This window comes from Gallus gallus, chromosome 2 (genome assembly GCF_016699485.2).
Source record: "Gallus gallus isolate bGalGal1 chromosome 2, bGalGal1.mat.broiler.GRCg7b, whole genome shotgun sequence".
In the NCBI taxonomy this organism is placed as follows: domain Eukaryota; kingdom Metazoa; phylum Chordata; class Aves; order Galliformes; family Phasianidae; genus Gallus; species Gallus gallus.
Genome location: NC_052533.1, coordinates 140,639,709 through 140,662,027, shown reverse-complemented (window position 1 = coordinate 140,662,027; position 22,319 = coordinate 140,639,709). Strand labels below are relative to the sequence as shown.

At 35.6% G+C, this 22,319-nt stretch overlaps 1 protein-coding gene across 3 annotated transcripts in view; it reads left to right on the top strand.

Annotated features, from left to right (window-relative positions):
* Nucleotides 1-779: 779 nt before the first annotated feature.
* Nucleotides 780-22,319, top strand: part of LRRC6 (leucine rich repeat containing 6) — a 35,751-nt gene continuing 14,211 nt past the window's right edge. For 2 of the 3 annotated variants that reach the window (XM_046920672.1, NM_001277456.2), the window contains exons 1-10: nt 780-839; nt 2,764-2,931; nt 7,198-7,275; nt 9,446-9,618; nt 10,515-10,714; nt 13,776-13,964; nt 14,545-14,622; nt 17,186-17,251; nt 18,759-18,828; nt 19,669-19,764. In XM_046920672.1, coding sequence (XP_046776628.1) covers nt 830-839; nt 2,764-2,931; nt 7,198-7,275; nt 9,446-9,618; nt 10,515-10,714; nt 13,776-13,964; nt 14,545-14,622; nt 17,186-17,251; nt 18,759-18,828; nt 19,669-19,764 — 1,128 coding nt within the window. In that variant the 5' untranslated portion in view covers nt 780-829. Of the gene's footprint in view, nt 840-1,229; nt 1,355-2,763; nt 2,932-7,197; nt 7,276-9,445; nt 9,619-10,514; nt 10,715-13,775; nt 13,965-14,544; nt 14,623-17,185; nt 17,252-18,758; nt 18,829-19,668; nt 19,765-22,319 lie in introns of all 3 variants that reach the window. The other variant, XM_040679048.2, reaches the window with a different exon arrangement.

The window sequence follows — 22,319 nt, the reverse complement described above, 5'->3', positions numbered from 1 at the left end:
TTTATGTCACTGAGACCTCCAGCCACGACTGACTCATTAGGTTGGTTGCAAGGTAGGTATTGAGTAATGTATGGTAAAGTATGGTAAGTATGGTAATGACGAGAGAGAGTCCACAGAACACTGCAGGGGGCTGTAATATCTATGTACACAGCATGGCACATTTCACACAGCTCTTGGAGCAGATTCATGCCTTAGATTGAGTGGTAAGAGTTATTTTGAGACTGTGACCCGCTGGGACAATCTCAACTAAAAGGTAAAGGACAGCAATGTTTGCTGCAAGGCAATGTGGTGGGCAAATGAGGCGACAAGGACATCATGCAGTGGATAGACAGAAGACACAGCCTGAGGAAGGTATTTCATATCTGAATGCCTAAGGAAGGGGTCAGGGCTGACAGACTCATAGAAATCGTCATTTTGGAGTACTAAATAAATAAATAAATAAAAAGATGTTTTCCTTCTTGGGGAGGTATACACATGCTTCAGGCTGCTCTGGAACAAGTGCACAGCCATCAAATCAGGCTGTGAAAAAGCACAAAAATTGACTGAAAGCCCAGACGTGAAGTCAACATGATTTCATCTTCAAGCGAAAGCCAGGCTTTGGGAACAGGACCACGGCTGTGGGATCCCCACGTGTTGATCTGTGGCTTCTCGGGCTGCTGCTGGCAGGAGCACCACGGCGCAGCCGCTTCCAGCTTTAGCAGACACGCGTGCAGAGCTGAGGCCGCGCTGAGGGGAGCGGCACAAGGCCGGAGGCCCAGCAGCGCCCGTCCCGTTGCCATGGCAGCGCGGCGCGTCCTGTAATGGCGGCGGCGGGCAGCTGCGGGCAGCCATGGTGCGGAGTGAGTGTCACACAGCCTTCCCTCCCACCCCCACACCCTGTCCTTCCTTTCCCCACTCCCCAGCTACTATATTCTCTCTCCTCACACTCGCTCCCCATTCCTTACCCCTTTATTTTTATGTATTTTGTTTTCTCCTGCAACTTTGTTTCCCTTATTCCCCCCGAATTTATAGGTAGCGTACAAAATGTTAAATGTTCACTCCATTCCCTACAGAAGGACCCCAAAATAGGTAGATTCTGTTGGGAATGGTTGTCTCTGTCTTGCAAACCGTGTACTGTAAGTGAGCGTTTCTGCATAATCCCTGCAACCATCACTTTCTATCAGCAAATGGAAATCTGGCTGTAACAAAACTGTCCAGAATAGTTTGTGTCACTTCTTTTTTCTATAAAGGGTATAGCACATAAAGATGTCTCCAATGTGTAAGTGTGCAGATCATGGGATATTGTTTTCTTGCTTAAAAATAGCTGTTTGCAGTGGAAATTCTATCACTACAAGATCTAGCACCGGACACATTGGTAAGAAAGCCATTCTTTTCTGTAATTTCCAGCATGCTCGCAAAGTAAGTTATTAGGAATGCTGACTTTTTCATATTCTCTGTAAATACTATTTAGTCATTATTACTGCCATATTTCTATTTTCTCTAATCATTTAATCAGTCCTAATCAATTTGCTGTTGAACAGCAGATGGTTATTCAGATGCAGCAAACCTACTCACAATGATTCAAGGGGTTGGGTTCACCTTTCCCAGCACGCTTCCTATGCAGACAGGATCCACCCTTGCATCAGTACCAGCATCACTGTTAAATAATTCTGTATATCTGTAAACGTGGCATAAATGTAAATCAAATGAAAATTGTGTGAAAGAAGGGAAACTGAACCCTGCTCACTTGCAGAAAATGTAACATATGATCAAAGATCAACAAACAAATGATATTTTGCCACTATCCTAAAGGTTGTGGATAGAGGAGCTACACTGACACACACAAGTCTGGGCCACACAGATGCTCAGGTCACCAGGCTTTTAGCAGCCCTGTTCATGTGAATGCGTGCAGCCATTCCAGGACCAGTAATAAAGACAGACGATTTATCAAAACCTCCCTGAGATAAAGAAGCAGTGAAAGAATATCTGTAACAAGTGCATGCCAGGACCAATTGGTTTTCATAGATCTCTGTATTTATATTTTTTTCTTTTTTATTATTTTTCTTCAGAGTCTTTTTGAAAGGCTGGCTAGGCTTCTGTAGGTTTTTAAAATATGAGCAAGTATCTATGTTTATCTGCTAAAAATCCTGTTTTTTAATCAGTACTTCACTGTAGTTCACTGTTTACCAAGGAGATGAAAATGCTGGTGCTTTTTTTGGTGCAGTGGACTGGAAACAAAGTAATCACATCTACCTCAAGAGTGAGCACTAGTTCTCAGAGAATTTCTTTATCTTCATTATACAGATCCTTCTCACTGTTTGAAAGATTGCCTGGCTCTAAATATTGCTAAATGAAAATTCTGAAGCCAGGTTTCTAGCATTTTTCAGCCACTAAAGCTCTTCTGCTTGCTGCTAATGAACTGCTGGTGCCTACAAAATGCATAGGATTACATATCATCCCAACACAAACATTTATAAGCATGAATTAGTTATAGCTTTGCCTCAAGCAAGGTTTGCACTACTCTTTTATGGAAGATTCAGCAGTTTTTATATGGATTTTTCTAAATGTTAGAGGTGGCTTAATTGTGTTTTACAAATTATTCTCACTGTAGCAGGGTGAGCTGAAGTTGCTTGGCACTTGTCTTTTATAGCAGAATTTCTTTTTGTTGATATTTGTCCCAAGTATCTATTTAATATGATGGAACAAAAGATTTTAATGCTGTAAAAAATTGTTCATAATTCAAGTGGTGGAGATATTTTCCAATGACCTCAACTATTTTTTCAGTCACTGAAGATCTTGTTAGAAGACGTGCAGAACATAATAACTGTGAAATTTTTTCACTGGAAGAGATCTCTTTACATCAGCAGGAAATAGAAAAATTAGAATACCTTGACAAATGGTGTCGGGATTTGAAAATTCTCTATCTTCAGAATAACCTAATTCCGAAAATTGGTAAGCATTTTCTGGATATGTGTTTTATTAAATGGAATTGCATGCATAGTAAGAAATATATGTATATCTTCTGTGTTATTCTTTATGGGAATGTGGAGTGAGTAACTACAGAAAAGTTCTTTCTGACTCTGCTCCCTCAAGCTTTTATTTCCCCTTCACATTAGCAGACTAGCAGACTTATTTCTCTTTCACATTAGCAGACCTCTAAGAAGCTTAGAAATTTGGAGAAGGAATTAAAATGAAAAAGTTAATTCTAAGATACAAGTCACTAGAATGTAAGTGTAGAACACCTTAATTGGTTAAAATCTTGTATGTAAAGGTATAACTCAAAGATCCTTTTCTTGTAACAAAGGAACCGTTCAATGCATACCATGAACTGCAATACCTGCGAACTAGCTTTCCTCAAGCTTATTTTTCAATTCACTTTTTATACATATAGTGGCTTTTGTTAAGATGAAAATAATCTTCATTCAGACACAATAATTTCTTTTGTGCATACAGAGAACTTACAGAGAAGTCTGAATGATCTTCCTTCACCACAGGAAGATGCAGTTCCTTATGATCTATGTTTTGTGCTGTTGTGATGCAGCTTTCAGTTTGCTAGGCGCATAAAATGATATGACATGGGGCCTTGGTCTGGAAAAGCATAGATTCTACAGATATTGTATAGATAAAATAGAGTGGTTCAGGTGGAAAGTACCTTCAAAGTACAACTGCCTGACCTCTCTGGAGCTAACCAAAAGTTAAAGCATAGTATTAAGGGCATTATGAAGAATGGAAAGTCAGAAGTGTTCAGAAATGATATTAGCATATTTCTTTGAAGTTCCTTAAGAGGCGGAAAAAACAACCTAGAGTTTTAGGGTGAAATTCTGTGCTTATGATTTGGAGGCAAAGGCTTTAAATCTTCTCAATTCCAAGCTGCCCTGAAGGGGCTTGTCAGGAAATTCCTACGGAATATCTGTATTGATAACATCTGCATTTCTTAGAGTGGAATAATCTTCTCCCAAAGAGAGAAAGGTTTTTTTTAAGTGCTTTATGCCGCTCTATCCCATCAAAATTGGACTAAAAAAAGTTGTTTTTCTCTCTGTTACTTTGTGCTTAAGGCACAAGACCTTATCTCATTCTTTTGTCAATGCTCATATCTCATTGAAACGGTACTGAATTCAAGAAGTAAACCACTGTGAAGTAGACAGCAATATATCCATGCAGAACACAGAACAGGTAGACATCAGTTTCAAGCACATTTCAGTATATCAAAATATCATAGCCGTATGTTTTATATTGCCTCTGTCAAGATGTGTCTCTTCTTTTAAAGGAAACCCTTAACACCACTCTAAAGATCAGACTAGCCTACTGGTCAGTTAGCAAGCTGCGAGGCATCCATATGCATAGAAGGTAAAACCAGCAGGCTGTATGAATGAGTCCTGGCTCTCTTCTATAAATGGGAAAAAAACACAAGATAACGTTGTGTTCTACACTGCCTTACTCATATCATGCATACAGATATTACAATTATAGAAATACTATAGGGAAAATATACAGCGAAATATGCGGCGTGAATCCTTGCTGAGAAATTAATTTCATCATCTGTGAATTGAGAAAACATCTCTCCAAGGTCTCAGTTAACCAAGTGGTAGAATTCATGTCTTCAAACTTCTAGGTATCTATGTCTTACCCAGTTGCTGTAGCCTCCCTTAGGAAGAAGACATATTTTTGAGCCTGATTTAGTTCACTGGTTTTAGACAGCCAATTTAAGACAAGACAAATTGCACCCTGAATAACCTATTTCTCTGTATTGATTATAGGGGAGCCTAGAGAAGTAGCTCAGCTGTAGACATGATCTGTATCAGTTAGATGAATCTTCCTCTGCTTGAATTTCCTTGTTTGTCTCTGCAGGGCCAGTATGTACAGCAGTTAGTCAGCACAGCTTGCGAATTAGAGTGTGAGGTAAACTTTCTGACTTCACTGGATAGGTTTTCCAGTCAGATCTTCAAAAAACCCAAGACTGGGGAAGTTTGTGAACTACATCATGAGTTAAAGCACGTATCTTGTATCAGAGTTGTGTCTCAGTCCTGTGTGTCACATTTCAAATGGCATTTGCATTTCCCATTTATTTTGACACTGGTAAAGTTTACTATTCCCCTATTCCTCTTACACAAAGGAGGAAATGCTAGCCATTCTGACAGAAATAAAAATGGAAACATTGTGGTTCTGCTTATTTCAATAGTTTATGGTGAAAATAACACATTTTAGATCCCAGATTATAGAATGGTCCTGTTGTTGAGTGAGAGCTGCCTGCTATCCTATGTTTGGCCTGTAGAAAGAGAAGTCCTGCAGCGTTAAATAAGTCATTGTACGTATTCCAGTTATATCACAGTGACACTATGGATAAATTTGGATCACCATATTTAATAAAGAGAAGTTTCACTCATTTATTTTTGTCAAATTGTCTTAATCTATCAGGGAATATTCCTGGTTATATCATCTACTAAATTTATTCTTGGCTTGAAACAAAGTGATGTAGTACCTCCTCTTGTACCCTTATACTACCACACATTTTCTATGATTAAAGCAACTTTCTAATCCTTTTCTCCTCTTAGAACAAACATGAAGCAGTACTGCACTCCTTCAGTACTTTCCATTCTGAAGAATGATACGTTAGGTAATGCAGGTGATGTTTAGGGTTTACATAATGCTTTCCTGTAAAGAAAGCCTATAGAAAGATAGTGTAAATCAGTTTGTGCCTAATTAATATTTATTTTGAATGCAGAAAAGAAATTCTCCCTTATGACACTGAAATCGTGTGGAGTGTCAAATGCAGAATGCTTTTGACACAGTGTCTAATTGTCTCAGGGACAACATGGTGCTGTAATTCTAGCTTCCTCTTGGTTTTCCAATTCCATTTAGTTGAGGGAGCTGAGCCTTTTTGAAGAAGCATGGAAGCATTTAGGATCTCAGCTCTTCTGCATCGCTGAGCTTAGTTTAGTTCCTCTGCAAATGGCTTAACCTCCGGATCCCAAGCCACTTGCAATCTGAACAATTCTACAACTCCTTCATTATTCAGCCTTACCTCTCTTTGTTGTGCCTCTTTGTAGTATGTGTGCTAATGTTGCACGCTAAGCTAGTTTCACTCAGTACATGCCCATATAGCACCATAAAGCTTTAAAAATCTATTGTAGGAGGGTGTGCGACAGTGAAGGAAAGTGTAACAAAAACACAGGACTGGCAAACTTATTAGCATAGAAGCATGAGCTCTGAGGAAGGGAATTATTAGATAGGGTTTTATTTCCCAAAATGCTAATGCATGCCTCAAGGTTGTTTTTTAGGCTTGTGGCAGAAAGGCATCGTAGTTTTAAGTTGATTGTTATTGCATTTGCCATTACTTCTGTCAGAATGCTGTGTTTGTGTATTCATTACGACTCAAGTGAAAACAGAAAAGATAATGGCTAACCCATCATTGTGGGCCAGCCCACTACTGCTTCCTCAATTAATCACACATATCTGAAAATCCTGGTTGAAAAAGACATGAACTAGTTTGTTAATCCCTACATTATTTTCTAATGTCAGGAATTAAAACATATGTTTAGTACAGGTTTTCCTAAAAACTTAAGTTGCCACAAAATTTCCAGCAGAAAAGGAAGCTTCGTAGACCCAGCACAAAAAGAATTAACTCATGCTATTTTATAGGCAACACATAAATTGCAGGCTAAATAAGTTTGTGTTATATAAGATAGTAGTTCTAGGCTTTATTTCAAAACAGAATAAATTCTGCCAACTGTTATATAACATGGATTTATTGCTTATTTAAGTTACTTGTATTAGCCCTGTAGATAAAAGACCTTTAAAAAATGAATATATACTAAAGAAACCAGTCTTTTCTAAATAAGTGAGTGTAAAACTCCAGTTTCATAAAGCTTGACAACATATAGTCCAAACCTTCCTGAGTTTCATAATGAATGGGGTGTTTCACCACGTATTTTGGCCAGTTCTCTTGCATTTTGTACTTGTATTATAGTTATTTTGACAAAAAATGTGTTTATAGCCTTCCTTATTTCTCTTTTTTAATATCAATATATACTTCTCATAGAAATCTTGTTTTCATCATTTTAAGTGTTAAAATATTAATGTCTGATAGTCTAATACAAATCCAGGTTTGTCCTTCCAGTTTTTCTGCTTTATTGTTTGTTTGAAGTTAAGCAAGCAAGTAAAATAATAATGCCTTTCCAATGAAGGAAACTGAAGTAATGGATCTGTGTTTTGCTACAGAAAACGTGGGCAAGTTAAAGAAGCTAGAATATTTAAATGTTGCTTTGAACAATATTGAAAGAATTGAAAATCTGGAAGGTAAGATATTTTAATGAACTAGATTGCTTTTTCTTATTAAAAAACTTGAGTAGAGACTTAATGTAAGGGAAAGTGGAAGCAATTAATTATGCCCATCAATAAGCGTACTACGTTTACAGTCAGAAGGAGCTGGTTTGTGTGCAGTGTTTCGGTATTTCCTTGTAGCAAGTGATTCTTACCGTTGAAGTTTTGTCATTGTTGTTTCTTAAATGCATTTTAACTTGCTCTCTTTGTACTCTTTTATCGGTCTTGTCAGCTCTGATGGCTCCATTCTTTAATACTTCAAAAAATAGGAATCAAAATTTAATGAACCTATACAGGATTCGTATTGCCCCACTTGTGCCAGGGTAAGTTTAGGTTGGATATCAGGAAAAACTTCTTTACAGAAAGGGTTGTTAAGCACTGGAATAGGCTTCCCAGGGAGGTGGTTGAGTCACCGTCCCTGGATGTGTTTAAAAACCATTTGGATGTGGTGCTCAGGGACATGATTTAGGGGAGGATTGTTAGAGTTAGGGTAGTATGGTTAGGCCGTGGTTGGACTTGGTGATCTTAAAGGCCTTTTCCAATCTGAGCAATTCTATGATTCTATGATTTGTTATGCAGCTTATCTAGAGCAAAGCATTTTTTTTAATACTATGCTGGCTGTAAAAAGCGTCTCTTATGGTTCAGCACTCATCTTCAGCAATTAAAAGTCTCACAGAAGGACGTTCTACATTGTACAGAAGTTGCATTGTCTGGAGTATTTTCATAGAGTTTTTCAGATGAATCTTTTTTCTGTTTTTATGTAAAATGTTATCTATATTATCTCTGTTTAATCATCTATCCTGTGACTATAATGGCTTGTCCAAAGATTTACCATTTTCCATGAGCAAATCCCAAGACTTAGAGCCATCCACGAGCACATTCCATATTATTTGAGTCATTTCTGACTTTTGACTTTTTTCTTTCTCCATTCTTCTTAGTCAAGTTGCTCAGTGTATAAAATGCACACCTTAGCATGGGGACAAAAAAAAAAAAAGCTGTTTTGCTTTGTTTTCTTTTGGATCATATGCATGCTGATTCAAGAGAATGGTTTAAATCAAATGGAAAAATAAACAAATAGTTGCAGAAATATGTACTGCATTACTTATTTGGCAATTTGTGGAGAAATTTACATCTGTTTTCGTGCCAGCAAATTTTAAGTTCCTTTAGCAGGCTGCATTATTTATTACTGTGATTTGCCATTTACTTAGATGCCAGAAACTTTGGGAGTGAGCCTTGCAAAAATTGAGGTTGTTTTAATCCCTTAATAAATCATTTTGCATTGTTTATGCTCTTTCAGTTCCATTATGCATAGAATACTTGCCAAGTAGACCTGCAAAGGAAAAGAGGTGATTAAAATGATGAGCATAGAAGTTGAATTTGCTCTTAGCTGAACTTTTTTACTCTTACACCAAGGTTATGACTCATGGACAGGTTATGATAAAAGGAGTAGCTGATAAATTCTGAATCCAGATTGCCCAGACCAATTGGTTAGCAAATTTAGTGTTACTAACTATAATAAATGTTTCTGGTTAACACACCGCTTTCTCACCATTTTTTGAAATTTAATCAGTGATAAAATATTCGTAACAATAGCTGAGTCCATAAAGTACAAAACTTCATCTCAACTTGGAGTAGATTTTTAGAAAGCATTTTATTAACACTTTGGTAATTTTAGTTAAGATTAACGTTGCACAGAAATGAAACGCATAAGTCATCCTGCTCTTCTTAAGCAATTAGGCACTCTTTATGCACGTGGAGAAGACTTCAGCTGAGGATGGTACCAGGATGATCAGACTCTTAAAGCTGAAGTTTATCTTGTCTGGAAATGAAGCATTTAATACCTAGTATACAAGTTCTAATAGTCATGAAACCAAGAGTATTTTTTTTTAATATTTTCCATTTTATCAGGATTTTTTTTTCTTTCTATAAATATTCTAATCTCCTGAAAGCTTAGCTGTGAGTCAGTCTTCTACTTGTGGCTTGTAAAAGATGTATCCTGACAGGATGAAGGTATTATACAAGAGGCAAATGCAGGCATCAGTTTTAGTAACCAAGTGCATTTAGGTGTCTGTATCTTTGTGTGTATGTGTGTCATGTGCATTTATGTTATGAACAAATTAAATGATTTTTTTTTTTATTCAAATAGGCTGTGAAGAACTGAGGAAGCTTGACCTGACAGCAAATTTCATTGGTGAACTGTCCAGTGTCGAAACCCTCAAATATAACATACATTTGAAGGAACTGTTTCTAGTGGGTAATCCTTGCACTGACTTTGAAGGTTATAGACAATTTGTGGTGGCAACACTTCATCAATTAAAAGTAAGATTTTTATTGTTCATTTTATGAACAAATCAATAACCAGCTTTGTTGACTCAACATACTAATCCAAAACAAATTGGTAGGAAAAAATAGGAATCTTTTTCTTACCGCCCTCAGGAAAGTGAAGTCTGTTCTTAAGAATTTTGAATAAACCACAGTTATTTCTTAAAGTCATCTGTCATTTTCATTGGAGATGCTTTAATGAAGTTCCAAAAAGATAAATACACAGTACACAGTACAGTTCTGGCTTTTTACTCATTTGTCTTTATACAGACAATACTTTTTTAAAATATTATCATGATTTCAGAAAGTTACCAAGTTGTTGATAATGTACTGATGTTATGTACCATACCAACAGTGTAAGGGATAGAAAGGTAGAAGTTGACATGAAAATGCACTATATTGCATCTGCTGTAAATAGATACATTGAGATTGAGGTTCTGTGCAGGGACTGATCTAACGATTTCCTGTCATTGAAAATGACCTCAAGTACACATTCACACCTTACCTTGGAGAAGCACAGACACTTCCTTAACTTCAACTCACTTTGTCAGCAGTAAATGAACACATTTAAAGAAAAATATTTGTAATGGTTCCATGAGTTGAATCACAATCAGAAAAAAATATCAGAAATGGCTGAAGGGACTCTTCCTACTCCATAGTAATAAGACAAAGTAAAATTCTGAGAGCATGCAAAAGGCAACTGTCAGGCACAAACACTTTTTCAGATCTGAATAGAAATTTACTGTTAATTCTTTTTAATATACTGTTTCTTAAGTAGTGCTTTGGAAGTTTGAAACGAATATTAAATTAACCTGCAATTTAATGGATTTATTTGCTTCAACATGTTTAAAATTTCTCATGTACATTTATGGATTTTTCTTCCATTTGGGAAGTATTTGGATAGTAAAGAAATAGAACGTTCGGAGAGGATTCAAGCACTTCAATCCTATCCAGAAGTGAAACAGAAAATCAGAGAACAGGAACAAGCTTACCTTCTCAAAAGAGCCAAAGAAAAAGAAGAGGCTCAAAGAAGGATGCGTGAAAGAAAGGATAGGAAAGAAAAACAAATGGAAGCTGAGCTTGGACTTGACAGGTAACAGTAGGTAGCAACAGTTTTTAAGTAATCATCTAATCATCATTTTTCTCTTTCTGCAGAAATAATTTTGCTTTTCCTCCTGAAATACTGGTTATGTAATTCTACTTAAAGTCTCATGTTTGTCTTCATTACTGATTCTAGTGGGATTCTAGCATTTATCCTCAAGCATTTTACGCCTACTGAAAAATATAATTAATTATAAATGTCATTAATTACTGACCTGTAGACAGTACAAAAGAATTTTTGTCCTGTATCTCCAAGCTAAATTGTCTGGGTGCCAAAATGGTGTAATTGATAGCTTCTTTCAGGAGGACAGCTGGAAATTGTTATTTAAGGTAATACAATTGTTTCAGACAAGGCTGTTCTTCATCTATGATTTCTTTTGCTTCAGACTTAATAGATAAGATTAAGATTAATTAAGATGAAACAGAATTTGAACATCTTTCAAGATGTGTAAAAGTCTATGGAAATGTTTACCTACACTTCTTCAACCTTATGTTGAAACCTTATACATAAAGACTAAGACAGCAGAAGGATTTTTCTCTCACTTTATCTTTCACTGTACTTGACATTCATCTTTAGTCCATTTTTAGTCCAGTAGAGTCTACTTTCCATGATTCTTAGAATCAAAGAATTGTAGAATGGCTTCGGTTGGAAGGGACCTCAAGGATCATCAAGTTCCAATCCACCTGCCGCAGGCAGGGTTGACAACTGCTAGATTAAGCACTAGATCAGGTTGCCTGGGGCCCCACCTAACTGGGCCTTGAACACCTTCAGGGATGGGGCATCCACATCCTCTCAGAGCAACATGTTTCAGCACCTTCCCACCCTCTGTATGGAAAGATTCCCCTGACATGTAATCTAAATCTTCCCTCCTTTAGCTTAAAACTATTCTCTCTTGTTGTACCACTACCTACCCGTGTAAAAAGTTGATTTCCCTCCTATTTATAATCTCCCTTTAGATACTGGAAGGCCATAATGAGGTCTCCCTGAAGCCTTCTCTTTTTCAGGCTGAGCAAGACCAATTTCTTCAGCCAATCATCATAGGAGATCCCTCTATCCCTCTAATCATCTTTGTGGCTCTCCTCTGGATGCTCTCCAAAAACTAAACATCTTTCCTGTGTTGTGGGCCTGGGCACAGGAACAGTGCTCCAGATGGGGTCTCATGAGAGCAGAGTAGAGAGAGACAATCATCTCTCTCTTGCTGTTGGCCACCCCTTTTCTGATGCAGCCCAGGCCTTCCAGGCTGCAAGTGCACACTGCTGGCTCATGTTAAATTTTTCATCTACCAGGACCCCTACCTCCTTCTCAACAGGGCCACTCTCAAGGATTTCTTCTCCCAGTCTGCATACACATCTAGGATTACTGCAACCCAAGTGCAAACCCTTGCACTTTGATTTGTTAAATCTCATTAGGTTCACAAGGGCCCACTTTTCGAGTTTATCAGGGTCCCTCTGGATGGCATCTCTTCCTTCTGCAGCAAACTTGCTGTGGGTGCACTCAATCCCATCATCTATGTCACTAATAAAAGAAGTTCAAGAGTACTGGTCCCAAGACTGCCCCCTGGGGGACACTGTCACCAGCCTCCACCTGGACTTAAAAACATTGACCACAAGCATCTGGCTGTGACCTTCCAGCTAATTCTTTATCTACCGAAGAGTCCACCATTCAAAGCTATATCTCTCTAATTCAGACATAAGGATGTGGTGCAGGACCATATCAAAGGCCTTGCAGAAGTCCAGATAGATGACATCAGTTGCCTTCCCTCTGTCCACTGATGTTGTCACTCTGTCATGGAAGACCGCTAGATTGGTCAGGCATGACCTTTCCTTGATGAAGCTGTGCCTTTTGTTTCAGATCACCTGCTCATTCCTCATGTGCCTTAATGTATCTTCCAGGAGGATCTGCTCCATGATCTTCCCAGGCATAGAGGTGAGCCTCATAGACCTGAAGTTCCCCAGATCCTCCTTCCTCCCTTTCTTATAAATGGGAGTGATGTTTCCCTTTTTTCCTGTTACTGGGGACTTTGCCTGACAGCCATGACTTTTCAAGTATGATGGAGAGCAGTTTGGCAGCCATATCAGCCAGTTCCCTTAGGACCCTGGATGCACGTCCATCATGCCCCATAGTCTTGTACAAATTCAGTCTCATGAGGCAGTCTCAGACTTACTCTGCCCTTAGAGTGTGGGGGAGTTTTCTTCCCCAGTTCCCACCAAGAGGTTCAGGAATATGAGATTCAGGGTTGTGAGAAATATGAGAATCCTGGCTGCCAGTGAAGACTCTGGCAAAGAACTTAATGAGTACCTCAGCCTTCTCCAATCTGTTGTAGCCAGTTCTCCTTTCTCATTTATCAGAGGAGGAACACTCTCTTTCACCTATCCCTTCTGACCAATGTACCTATAGAACCTCTTTTTTCTATAACATCCTTCAACAAGTCCAGTTCCATCTGTGCCTTGGCTTTCCTAATCTCATCTCTGTATGTCCAGACAGCATCTCTGTATTCTTCCCAGGTGACACATCCTTGTTTCCACTAGTTGTGAAACTTTGTTCTCACAGATCACAGCTGTATCATAAATTTAGTTTTCACTCTATATAGATAGCTTAGTGCTAGGGGAAAAAGTGACTTAGGGTCAAAAATGGCACTTGAAATGTGTACGTATAAAGTTGCTATCTAATAAATTTTTTATCTTTTACTGCCTGATATAGGAAATATTTAAACATAACAGGGACTGAAGATTTTCTTTCACCTGAAGGTTATAAGGGCATCTGACAATTCTGCTGCTGAAATTAACTCTTTTGAACTATCTTTCAGGATTTTCAGATGGCTTGGCAAAATCATAGTATCATTTCTTATTTAAATCAGTGAAATGAATTGTGTTGAAATATTTTTTTTATTGCTGCAAGAAGTAGAGCAGAATAAGTTATCCAAATTCTTAAAAAATTGTTATTGGTAGGAATTAATATCCATATTGGGGTAAAAAATATATTATTGCAAGAAGTAATTATTAGTGCTACTACTCTTCTTTTTTCAAACAATATTCCGTGTGGTTTTTTGTAGCCCAGACTCCCTACAATACAAAGAAAATCATCAGACAGAAGGAGAAAGGGAACAACAAATGTGGAGAACAGCTGAAGATGATGAAGAAGACAGAAGATTTTGGGAGGAGCCAACACCATATACTCCAGAATCTAGATTAGAAACTCACAGATATATTGAAGAAAAAAGGAAAGCGAAAGACAATATAAGGTATGTTTTTTGTTTTAATATATTTTGGGAACTGAAGATGAACACCCTTTTTGAAGACACAGAGAGGAGGCTGGCATCTGCCTCACACTGAATATCGTCTTTACCTGTGCAAATATGCTTTAAAAATGTGAATAAAATATACTGGCTGCTTTTTTTGTTGTTGTTGTTGTTTTCCATTTTTTATTTTACCCTTTATTTTGTTTTGCCTCAAACAGGGTTTTTAAGTATAATAATTTATCTTTCCAGCTCCATTGTTTCGATTTCAGAATTTTCACTTTCTGCCAGCTAACTCATGTTTGATATCGTGTTTGACAATGAATACTGAGTGACACACCTAAGAAGTTATTATCTGTGTAAATAGATGATACTACAGAGCATTTGCTCAGCTTTAGATCATGCTTTTCGTGTTCAGTTGGACATCTGACACAACCTGTTTAGTTCCTGAAATAAGTTGTATCCTTAAAATCCAGTACCAGATAATCCTTGCCTTCCTTACATCTTCTCCGTTCTGTTTTGGTATTCAACATAAAATATGAAATTATGTGAAATTATAAACTGTTTTTCTTTCTATTTTGTTTAGAGGATCAAAAAAGAGAGAGAAGCCTCTTCCAAAACTGGTCACTGCAGAAGGAAAAGTTCTGAATATCAATATGCCTAAGTATGTAAGGAAGCAATGCTGTGAAGAATTTAAACAGGCTATCTTTACAGTTGATTTAAACCACTATTTTGAGATGTGTGATAATACAAAAAATAAGAGAAATGACAAATTCTGATATGTAGTATTGTATTTCAAGTGGGGAAAATTACTCCTGAAATTATACTCTGATGCTGGAAAAATAGTTTTCAGTGAGTAAAGTGTTAAAGGTTGTTAATTTATATCTTGATATTTGAAAACTAAAGAATTTATTTTTCTGTAAAAACTCCTTTCTCTTCTTCCCTTCTATGGAAAATCTCTCTCTCCAGCAGCATCTTGCTAATAGTAGAAAAAGTGTAACCAGAATTTGACTGTTGAAGATACATGTGTATAAGTAGCCACTTTAAATGTGGAAAATTATGTGTAAGTACTATTTTTGAACAAAATCATTCAGTCCTCAATTGACAGATATAAACCTGGCAGAACTGTGTAGCATATGTAATTCACTTCTATTCATGACATCACGTCTTTGCTTTTGATACTAAATGAGGTCTCTATCAATGGAGACTTGTGTCTTCAAAGGCACATGGATATTCAAGTTCTGTTTTGAAATGAATTTCCTGGAATATCAGCCATGTGTTACCACTGATTTCACTGGAAACTGAAACTAAGCCTTGTTATATTAATAGAAAACAGCAGACAGACAATTGCTTCCTTATAAACAGCTTCCCAAACTGCCTTTTACAGGAGCCTATGATCAGTGAGTGGCCTGTGAAGGGAAACATACCTGTCTGCTGTTCTCTGAATAAGTTTTTCCAAATTAAGACTGGTTTAACTGCGAAAAGAAACAAACAAACAAAACCCCAAAGCTAAGAAAGTACTTATCATTAGCATGAAGAATGCTTTCTGAATTTTGGAAATTTATAAACCCATGCAAATTTAAGGAATTTGAAATCTTACGTTACAGGGTCAATGCATAATTTTCAATGATCTAGGTAAAATTGTAGGTAATAGCTTGTATGTATTTGATCTTCAATGGAATAATTTTGTCGTTGTTTTCATGTACCTTTCTGTAAAAATGTGTTGACAGAAAACAAAAAAATGATTTTGTAGTTCAAAGATGACAAACCTTAAATAGTTTAAATTTTATGATAATAGAAAGCATTTAGAATAAAGCTCAGGCTATCTAATTTTAAGCAAAACAGTCATCTGGAGGTAACTGTTAGTAGCAGTCCTATTCATATCACCTGAGTTTACTGGATTAAAATTTACTGTGTGGATGTGCCCAGGTAAAGTCAGTTTATTGACATTCTTTGCTGTTATGGCTTCAACAGGAATATCCCAGTTCTTCAGTGTAGTCTGGCAGTGTATTGGAGAGACATAAATAAAGAGTAGACAGATGGTGCCCTCCGAAGTTTTTGTTTTATTGCACAAGTCTAATGTCCAAAGCAATATCCAGGCTTATCTGACGCTGGAAGGTTATCAAGGGAAATCACTGTATGCTACTCAGAAAATAAGACTATTTATCTTCCTCATTTCTACTCAAGTTTTCACCTAGAAAATTTTACAGTTCTCTATTTTTTTTTTTACCCTTTTTATTTTAATGCATTCTCAAGATTTTGGGTTTAGTAAGAGAAGGAAGTATGAATGGGAAAAAAAGCTGTTTGTAATGTTTGCAGTTTTCTGTTCAAAAATATGCATAAACTAAAAGGTCCGTAAGCTTTTGTCCAATTAGTCTGTGTCACAATAGAGGAGAGAAAAGAGTTTAAGAGTATATCTGTATTTTTATTTCTGAGAGATTACAGGCTAACTATTAACAGTTTAGCTTTTTTCTATTAGATGTACCCAAAGTATCTGAGGAATCTGATGTCACTTTCAGTGTTTAATCAGAACTTGTAGCTGTAGACTAGATCTCTTAATAGTAGAAGTACAAGAGTAGTTTTAAATTTATAACTGGTGAGATTTGTTCATGAATTTTAGAAGTTTGCCAGCAGATCAAAAGCACATAGTAGAATCTACAGTCTTATTTTTAACAAATATGATAAAGATTGTAGAATCAAGGATATTATGCAATTTTTTTTTTAATTTTTATTTTTTACTTTACAAATGCACATGCAGATATTTATGCTACAGGTAACTTGCATGAAAAAAACATGAAATTATTTTTTAAACAAATTATGAAGTTAGAATTACTGGGTTTCAGGCTGTTCATGATTTTCATGAACTGTTTTTCTATGAAGACATCTATAAAAAAGACATTTTGCCAGCAGATGTCTCTCTTTCTGCACTGACAGACTGATCTTATGTTTAACTAACCTTCAGCACTATTTTTATTTGTTTCTTGGGGGTTGAGTATGGAGAACAGAAAGTGAATGTAAGAGTGACTCTAGCTCAAATGTCAGTATGTCAATAATTTTTATTACTCATGAAGAAAATTTGAAACCATATCTAAAATAATCATGCCACATGATTATTTTAGGGTGTTTTTATTCACCTGAAATTGCTAGTAGTTGAATTTGAAGTGGGTCGTAATGTTTGTTTATTTATCTCAATTGATTCTGATGGTGTGTCTTATCATTACTATTAGGCTTCATTTCTCTTTGAAAGATGATGAAGAAAACAATCAGTTCATCTTGGATCTTGCTGTTTACAGGTCAGACATTATTTATTTTTCCACTTCATTTTTGCCATTCATAAGTTCTAATACACAGTATTCCAAATATACTCCATTTTGTAATGGGAATTTCAAGAGGAAAACAAATTATACAGGGGGTTATAGAATCAATCTTGAAGCCTCTGTACTGTATACTGCATATACTGAACTGTATAACTCAAAGACCCTTCAGACTGATTGAAAGAGCACTGTGTCTTAATAGTCTTTTTTTGAATTGATGTCTTCTGCAGTCTACAGACAAGTTTCCTCCACACTTGTCCCTTTATACTTATGTAAAATCCTTTCCATCCATTCATTGGCAGAGTAGAATTGTTGGAAATGGGAATTTTTGTCTGTTGTCTGGCCCTAGAAGGGCTCTAGTAAACTTCAGGTCCTTCTAGTTAAATTCTTATTGAAACAAGGTAGGATAGCCTCGTGCATAGTGCTTATTGGAAAGAATCCATAGTTAATGCTATATTTCCTAAACTATGACAGAGCATTCTCTGGAAGAAATTTGGCTGAAACAGGCCAAAATATGAAAAGGAAACCTTATAACTCTTTTGTAGTATGTACTACTAGGTACTTTAGCAGCTTTACTTATGGATCAAAAAGGGATTTGAAAGCCAAGATTATTTACCCCTGATACGAACTTGTTAGAATTTGTATTAGAATTCACATCAGGTGTTTTTCCCTTTAAGCTTATTAATTTCCTTTAGAACAAGCCCACTCAATTTTTTCTGAATTATAAGAATTAGGTTTTTTTGAGCCTTAAAAATTCTGTTCACTTGCAATAAAATGCTGGATATTCTCTAATAGTCTGTGCTTTTCTGTAAGAAATGAAAATGAAGAAGTTTGAAGATTTCACCTCAGAAGTAACATTATAAATGAAGGGAAATAGGAAATATGTTCTCATACTTTCACTAGCTGGCCATAGGAACAAGAGTATACTTCACATGATGAAGAGCAGATGTTAGAGGGGAGCTTCTACAGGTCACAGTCTTTGTTTGCCAGTACTGAAATGTAAAAATTCTGTTTTCTGGAAATATAAAGTATTTATTTACAGTCAATATAAAAAGGGTCCTTCTATTAAAAATTTACCCGCTAGCAATTGTAGCAAAACACTTCCACAATTTTACATAGCAGGTAAGAAAATTTTCATGTTAATGTAAAGCAGTAAACTGGTAGAAAAACACACACACAAAAAAACTCACTTTCCACAAAGATTTTGAAACATTGGAATTATACAATATCTGTACTGAAAGACTGATGTTGAGGACTTGGCAGAATTTAGGCACTGTTTTATCTGATGTTCTGTGAACACATAGGAAGATCATATTTTTCTTCCAAAAACCTTTCCACTAAATCCAAGTAATATTTCATTTAGCTTAATAACTAAAATTTAACTTTGTTGTTTACAAACTGTCATGTTATTACTAAAGAGTTAAATAATCTGAAGTGCTGATTTGTATTGCAAAATTTATTAATTTATATATATTTCATTTTGAAGACATCTGGACACTTCTCTGCTTGATATTGATGTCCAGCCAACTTACATACGAGTACTGGTGAAAGGAAAGGTTAGTTTTTTCTTATTAAATTCATGTCAGATCAATGCTTAGTGCTTACAATGGTTATTCAGTGTACTCTGTAATTATCAGCTTGTGTGCACATATGTAGAAGAACCACTCTTTCATACTTGCATTATTCTGAACCACATATAAGCTGTGGAAATCCTAACAGAAGAGGTGCAAAGCCTGAAATGAAATTCCGTTCTCTCTTTCTCTCCTTCTCGCTTTTTATTTCCATTATAGGGTACCATAAATCACTTAAGAGAGCTTATTAGTTGCCCTAGGCTACTATTTAGCAGTTTCACAATCTGGAATTTATAGCTGACAGAAACAAATGGATGTGTATTCCTTTGAAAGAGTGTTTAAAACGTCATTTTACTTTTTTCCGTTCTCTGTGGCTGTATTTTTATCATCAGCTTTTTGAAAAATTTGAAACATTTAAATAGTAAGCTAAAGTCCGTATTTATATCTTTACCAACTGCATAAACTTTCAGAATTAATTTTAATGTAAAATAGGCTAGATAAGCTTTCTTATTTAATTGCTAGTGTAAGTCAAGCATCATTTTATAACATTTTTTATAAAAGTCACTTCAGAAACAGCAATTCATGACAGCAACTCAGGAATATACATATAGCTATTCTTGTTAGTTCTGTTTAGCATGTTAATTGTGTATTAGGGTTATTAATTCTATATTTAAAGTGAGAGGATTTAGACATAGACTACTGTAAAAATCAAAGAATGTAATAGTTATGCTTATGTGTGTGTCCTATCCAGGTTAAAAAAAAATAAAGAAATAAAAAAAATTGAGATTTTTAGCAGATATACTTCAACTCTGTGCTTTCTCACAGACATTCCAACTTGTGCTCCCTGAGGAAGTGAAGCCAGATAGCAGCTCTGCTAAAAGATCACAAACAACTGGTCATTTAGTTGTCAGCATGCCAAAGGTATGTAAAATAATCTGAGGACGCATCACAGAAAGGTATTTTAAATGTTGTGAGTACATTGGGAATGTTTCTGAGCTAAAGGTAATAACTAGTTAGCTGAAGTTATTCAGGATATATTTCCCAAGCAAGGAACGTTCCAGAATGACAATTCAATCAAAGAGCCAAAAAGTATGATTTAGAATTCCTTTAAAGAACTTTTAAATAAATCAGTATTTATAGAACTTTTTTCCTGTATTTTCAACAGATACAGCTTTTTATATATATATTTTATATATATCCTCTGCAAAATCTGTCATGTTCTAAAGCCATGTATGAAGAAGTATTTTTAAAAGAACTGAAAATAAGAAGCTTTTTTGTCTGTGTGAGATAATAAAACCAAATGAATTTTATAAAATTCGTGTGGCCCACATATATATGAAAATTACATTTTTGGGATACAAATCCTTTTCAAATGCTTTCTATCCCTACAAATCATATTAATATGAAAAGAATGTATTCTAGGAAAGTAATATAATGAATAATGTTTGAGAGTAACTGTAAGGTCAGTACAAGTTTTTCTTCCAGAACTTTGTGGTTGAAGTTATCAACAGTATTTGATAGCACTAATTTTTTATCATGAACTTGATATTAATTCATTATTTCAAGATGAGAGGAAGGATAGTTTATGCAACTTCTTTTCAGTTTTTATCAGTGATAAGAAAAACCTAATGACTATATTGCACTATATTTAACATTTCTGTTCCTGATAAATAATTATTCTCAAAATAAAATTATTTGTAACTAAATAAAAGATCTAGCACATTCCATAGGTAATTGAAATTTTTAAAATAATATTAAAATAAAAGTAGACTTACACAGAAGGCTTTTTGCAATACTGTCAGAAAAGATCTCTATCAGAAAGCTAACTGAATTCAGTGTTTTTTCCTTGCTTTAGTGAGTTTCTGAGTAGGTTGCTAAACACTGTACATCTTTCACTGTACATCTTTCAGCCTGTTCATCATATTTTCCCAGCCTTTAAAATTAAAAATAAAATATCTCTACTTGCCTCTCTGATGGCCTTGCCATCCCATAGATGTTATAGATAGTAAATTCCACATAAAGCAGAAGAAAGTAAATAATTTTCATCTCATTTTCTGGAAACACTTTTCTAAAATGTACTATTTATTGTACAGCAAACCAATGCAGAATGGATGTCAGAAATTTCTAACATCTCTCTAACTGTAGAGAAATTTCTCTACAGTTTTTGAACGGTTGTCAAGACAAAGGCGAAGGACACAACATTCAATGAATTGTTATAGTGATACTTTTCAAGTGTGATGTTTATCCTGTAATAATCTTAAGTGTCTGTACAGATTTTGTATGAGCAAGGAGTTGATACATGTACATTGTACATGCTTTTTTTTTCTGGGAAAATATTTGTGACCTGAAGGTTTTTAACCTTTGAACCTCTATGCTCAGTGTCATCATTGCAAATGATGCAGGAAAGGCAAAAAGTGAGAGTTTCTTGGTTAACTTTAACCAAAATTGACATATTAAATCACCAATTTTGTAAAATGCCATCAATAGATTATACCAGTGTCATGTTAATTACTGTTGGTGAAACAGCAACAAAAATCAGTATTACTCGCAAACATTTTCTTATTTGGGGTTCTGATACATTCTGTATTATGTTTCAGATTTTAAAACTTAGCTTTCTTTATTAGTAAAATTTGATTAGTAAATCAAAGGGAAAACTTTGATTTTTTGTTTAACCCTTCATTGTATGAGCAATAACAAATGAACACTGACAGCTTTTGATAGTGTAGGCATTCAAAAGCATTCAGAAACTTAAAGGTTGTTGAGAGTTATTTACCTCAATATGAAAATAGAAGGATATATGTCATGCATGTCAGTGTAAGAATTATCTGATGAAATTTCATAAAATTCTAACTCAGCTTGGTGTGGAAAATGTAGTAATATTTCATTGCCATACAGTGCATATGGAGACATACAGCTGTGGAACCCTACAAATCATTTCTTCCTTCAGAATAAATGTGTTTCAGATGAACTCTGTTACTCAGTGGAATTCACACTGCAGGAGAAGAAAGCCACCGTAGGAAAAAATTGTAGGCTGAAAAGATGACTCAGCTTAAAAATATTGTTTTCACAAATTCCTTCTCTTTTCTGAAATATATTCCAGATTCTGTTTAACACATCCATTTTTAGAGTTATCTGCTAATGTTCTTAAAAGACCTCCTTTCTGGTTTCTGAATGTTCTAAATATTAACAGTTTCATAGAATTACTTTAGAAAGCTTCACTATATTCACTTCAACTTTCTTCGTAAATATCACTGATTCCAAATTCCAGTCATTTAACTTTCTCCTGAGCCAAAAGTCTTATATTCAACCAAAGTTTAACCTCTATCAGTTCTGTTTTCCATACTAGTTTGGCTCACTTTCTTGACTTCTCTGAGAGATCAACATGCGATCACTGTCCTGGTGAACCTCACATACAATAGTTGTATATTGTTTCAAAGCAAACAAAAAGAAATTAGACAATATCACCTTATCTTTTT